General features: G+C 40.9%; 1 protein-coding gene across 1 annotated transcript in view; it reads left to right on the forward strand.

The window, feature by feature from the left end:
• The first annotated feature begins 854 nt into the window (after positions 1–854).
• LOC106805849 (zinc transporter 9-like) overlaps positions 855–5,415 on the forward strand; it is a 10,706-nt gene continuing 6,145 nt past the window's right edge. Inside the window, exons 1-9 of the mRNA XM_014807620.1 lie at positions 855–861; positions 1,457–1,719; positions 2,014–2,146; positions 2,795–2,900; positions 3,445–3,534; positions 3,788–3,870; positions 4,161–4,270; positions 4,983–5,041; positions 5,268–5,370. Of these exons, the coding sequence (XP_014663106.1) occupies positions 855–861; positions 1,457–1,719; positions 2,014–2,146; positions 2,795–2,900; positions 3,445–3,534; positions 3,788–3,870; positions 4,161–4,270; positions 4,983–5,041; positions 5,268–5,370 (954 nt within the window). The remainder of the gene's footprint in view (positions 862–1,456; positions 1,720–2,013; positions 2,147–2,794; positions 2,901–3,444; positions 3,535–3,787; positions 3,871–4,160; positions 4,271–4,982; positions 5,042–5,267; positions 5,371–5,415) is intronic.

Below are 5,415 nucleotides of genomic sequence, written 5' to 3' on the forward strand. Positions count from 1 at the left end.
GTTCTAGCTCATCTAAACTCTCAAATCGTGAATTTATTTCCCAAGGCGTTATTTCGAAATCTCGCGCCACCGCCGCCATCTTTGTCTCGTTAAGTATGAAAGCGAATGGACTCCCGTACCCGTAGCCTCGAGACATTAAGATACGGCTACCGTACCCGTAGCCACTGCCATATCTGAAAGTACCTCGGGGTACTATACGATATACGATATGTCGCTGCGTACCCTGCATTGTCCCACCGTACCCTGACTTTATATGGACGTATTTCCGATTTTGTAAAACTAAAATACAAAAAAAGCTAGCTCTTCGATTATAAAAAAAAAATATATATATAGTCAAACATAGCATGCATTTTTGTTGGATTGCGATGTTTTGAGGTTTCTTCTATGTGATGTGGTAATACACCCGTTGACAGTTTAACACTGCGCTTGCGCTTAAGCCTAAGGTCAAAGGTCGGGAGGAGTTTCCGTCCCAGAATTGCGAGTAAAATTCTTTACCCGTGTGAAACGTGTAGTGTGAAGGGCTGTTCAAACGGATCGTATTGGCTTAAGAAAGACTTAGAGCATGAATTGACCATAATTTAAATGTATCAAGTGTCATGTCACTCAGGTCATCCATTTTCGATGCTCTATTCCCTGCTACGTGCACTGTTCTTCGACACAAAGGTGAGCGACCTGTGTATGTAACTGTAAGGTAGACAATGCATCGAGATAAACAACATGGCGGAGCTTACTTGCACATCCGGGCTCTCGCGGAGATGCGAAACTACTGGCGCAGAACTGTCAATCGGTGTATTACTTGACAGAGTGTATGTATTACGACATCAGTTGGCTGAAAGTCAGGGTACGGTGGGACAATGCATGGTACGCAGAGACATATCGTATAGTACCCCGAGGTACTTTCTGATATATCGAACCATACCCAGGGTACCCTCTGATAGTACCCTGGGGAACATAGACCCTATGAGCGTAGGTTGCACGTAATATTTATCATATCGCGTAAATGTTAAGAGACACGGCAACGACACCGACCTACCATAATGTTTTGGAAACAGAGTCGCAGTGGGCTCCGTACGTCCCTAGCTTAGAGCTAGACATACACATCATGTCACATGTACAATCAAAACACTGAAAGTGCACATGCACAATGAATCGTTATATATGGAGAAATAAGTGTACAAAGCTGGCACCTGGTGTTAGCCATCGAATAAGAATGAAAAATCGCATAAAAGCGACTTCAACCAAATCTTTCACTGACACTAAAAACCTGAATGTCCGATAAACAGAAATCATTATATTAGAATCACAGAACCTTATTAATGCATATATTTAACATAAATGTTGCACCACTATTTCTATTTGTAATAAATTGATGGGTAGATTTATGAATCTACCAAAAGGTTTATAACATAGATCCTTGATGATTTATGGTTTGCACTGATTTTTCACACGTTGACAGAGCCTGTACTTGATTCGCACCATCCTGGGAATTTTTTTAAGATAATAATCTGTTTTGGCACTATTATAGGATGCCGCAGAAGTCGATTGTCGGTTGTTAACAACGAATCAAGCCTCGCCCAGTGGAGCAGAAGTTATCTTTACAAGCATCATCATGGTTTTACGATTCTTCACAAGAATCGTTATGGCTTCCTCTTGGTAACAGCAGTGTCGAGGGGGTTTTCCACAGATAGTGATAATAAAGACCCTACATCTAAAGAGCAGGTGTGTTAAGCTTAAATGTTTATTATAGCTAAGCGAACAACACGTGGTGATATGACGTGCAGGCACTGCAGGGTGTTTGACGCTAAATCTCTATTGCTGCCTTTGGTAGAACATCGTTAAGTCATGGCACAATAGACGGACTAATCTCATATCGATGCTATTTACTATGTCAACGTTTTTTATTATCAGTAACATGTCATATATCTGAACTCCGTGCAATCAAGTTATGTTATGTGCTTGTATGTTATGTTTCCGTCCCCGGAGGTGACGTTTTTTACGTCGTGTTGGTTTTAGGTAACGGGCAAAGCTCAGAATGATCCTGTGATATTATCAAGCACGACCGAAGAAGCTGCATCGGACAGTGCGACACCAAATGCAGCAAAAACACTCAATAAAGAACCTGTTCATGTAGAAACCATAGTCAAAGGTGGGTCTTACATGTGTGTATCCTACAGTTAATGTTTTGTTACAGTTACATTGCTCTTGCACGGTGTGCTATTCCTTCGACGTAGAAAATGAAAAGGTGTTTGTTTCTCTTGGATATTCTAGTTATACCATCGAAGTCCAGTAAGGTTCATCATCATCGCAATCATAAAATAGACCACAGCAGACAGTCCACTGCCAATAATTTTATCACACCTGTACGATCAATGGTCGAGTACCTGCTTTCACCAAGGTGAATAACTATCTTTTGCACACTGGAGCAGGCAGGAGTGCGAGTACATGTTAGTTAGACCACAAGTGTGCAATGGACCCAGTCCTTTCATGTCTTCTAAGTCTAACTTCAAATATGAGATCTATGCTGTTTGCTGTGCATCAGGAGAAATGCACGTGACATGATATTATTTGATTTCTAATGCATATAATACCTTACTGTGTATTTACAATCTGATGTACAGTAAATGCACTAAAACTGTCGGCAATATTTTCGACTGACGTTTTTGAGAATTGTGTGAATTATAGTGAGCTTCGCTCGCACATAATGGGCATTGCACACTTTTTGAATCGAGCATGACTCTTACTCCTGCGTGCTTTGCTGAACTCCTGACAGACATGCGCCTTCTTGTTCTTCTAGTCGTTCCCAGAAAGCGCGGAAAAAAGATTGATTATGCGAAAACCTATACTGCTAATAATACGCTGACCGCGTATCGGGCTATGACTGAATACTTGCTCCAAACAAGGTGATTGCAATTGTAGAGATTGCTCTCAGATGGTTGAAGTGATTACGCCACCTTAAATAATGTTGTCGGAAAGCTTTTTCTAAAACAAATACGAAGTATGATGATACGGTTGTGATTTTGTTGTTCAGTCTCAGTTTTGGTGGTTAAAATGCTGCTTTTATATCTCCCATTTCTTCTGTTCCGGTCAATGTAAACCGACGCATTCATGGTGAGCTTTTAACATGACACGATTTGTCAAATCACCTCAATTATATCTTGGTATTTTAAACTCGTGAACAATCTTGTTTCTGCTGAGTGTTTCAGAATGCACGTAAGGCCATTAGTAGTTGCGATTTTACAAAGACAACATTTAAAATGTTGAGGCATGGTCACTGATGCTACTAAGGGCAGGGAGGCAAGTGGTCTGCTGATGTGTATGGCTCATAGGGAATTGGTTAGGAAACCCAGGTTCCGGTTGTAATCGCCAGGAATAGTAAAACGTTTAAGGAATTCTTGAGTCCTGTGCTAGTACTGCGTTTTTGAAGCAATGTTTCTTCATGTGCAGTGACTTGGAGGGGTTGAGAAAGACAATGCGACGAAGCCCTTACGACGATAAGCCAATAACTGTGTATCTCCGCTCCGATGTAGAGGCCAGGTGAGTGGTCAGTGAAATCAAATCACAACTCGCGTGTCTCCCAGACTAGGTAATGTGTGAGTTAAACGTTATGTCTACCATTTGTGTGTATATATATATACATATTTCTATGCACGTCTGGCAAGAAGAAAATATGGGGGTACCAAGAATAAAAACACAAAAAGATTCATTGTGGAGGTACATGCATTTGGCTGTCTTCAGCAACTTAATTATGCCATCATATCACGATTGATGACGATGATTTGCTTATCAGGTCGATAGAGAAGTGGGGGTCACTGGAAAATCTTACTGTGCAATTACGGAGCAGACGAGATGTCTATGCTCATGCTAGTCAACGTAAGTAGATCTACCAAGCATAGATATTAACCATTACTGAACTGAAACATGACTAACGTTTTCTCCTGTTCATCCTAACCTAAAAACGGGTCCTGTTTCTTATTTTTGGGATCATGGTAAAATCATTTAGGCTGTTCCATTAGAAGCCTTCCGATATTAGTTTTTATTGTTGCCATTTTGTACGACGGGCTGGTTTTTGTTAGCTTTTTTCAAGCATTTAATCTTGCTTTGTGGAATTTGAGGGAGTCACGGTTACTTGCTCACACTTCGCGTGGCTATTGTTGCTGCAGAGTTGAACCTGATCAAACGTGCTGTGAAAGAATACAGGCATTTAGTAAACACCAGCCAGGATGCTAAGGGAATGCCCTTCCTCTTCCAGGCTCATGACAGAAAGCCAGATGTGAGTTATCCTCGGCCATGTTTTGCTACAATGTCCTTTTCTGTACTTAATATCTACTTAACTCTCGATACTTTGCTACCGGTTCTTAGCTGTTACTAATCAATTAACCACTACTGAGCTACATGTATTTAATCAACAGTACATAGCTATAACCAGTATTTACCAACCACCACTAATACTAATAGTGATAATAATACCACTAGTCTAGTAGTAGTACCTACCCCATATTTGCCACAAATCTTCTGGTAGTGTGCATAGTTCCTCAGGAATATTTTTACACAACAATAAATTGCATGTGTAGAAAGTGACTTATCCCTATTTAGCATTTTATAGATGAGTATTTTGATATCAGTAGTTGGTGCCAGCACTTATTAGCTACCTGCTATCATTAGTAATTCTTGTTACTAACACACAAACGGTCGTTGTCGTATCAGGTACTACATATATGTACCCGAGGTAGTTTTATGCTGTTTAGTATTATGTTTATATTTTTATATGAGGTATGTTTAGGGTTAGGGTTAGGGTACACTTCTGTGGTACACTTTGTGCATACATATATGTACCTCGGGTACATATATGTAGTACCTGATACGACAACGACCCCTTCAGCGTTACTAGCATATGGCTTTTGTCTCAGTTCCGTCTCACTTTGTTTGTTTTCCCTGTAGTGTATTAATCTAATATTGCTCATGTGTTGTTCCTGTTGTTGTAGAAGCCAGAATCCATGATGCAGACTGGAACAGGAAAAGTTGTAGTCATGGCAGCTGCGATGTGAGCATTCAATTTATGTCTCTTCAAGTCACGCACGCACGCTCACTCAATTACTCACTCGCATACTCATGCAATCACTCGCTCGTGTACTCACTCACTCACTCAATCACTCACTCAGACGCTCACACACATACGCACGCACGCACGCACGCACGCACGCACGCACGCACACGTGGGTGAGGTGGTAATACAAATAATTACTTCTTTAATTCTTTCTTTCGTGCAGAAATTTTGCCAACTTCATGTTCAAGATGGCAGCATGGCTGTATACGGGTTCCCACTGTATGTTTTCCGAGATGATTCACTCAATGGCCGACACTATCAACCAGGTATTCACCTCGTCACCATCGCTTCTCTGAAGTCTATTTCTGATG

The sequence above is a fragment of the Priapulus caudatus genome, unplaced genomic scaffold (genome assembly GCF_000485595.1).
Source record: "Priapulus caudatus unplaced genomic scaffold, Priapulus_caudatus-5.0.1 Scaffold130, whole genome shotgun sequence".
NCBI lineage: Eukaryota > Metazoa > Priapulida > Priapulimorpha > Priapulimorphida > Priapulidae > Priapulus > Priapulus caudatus.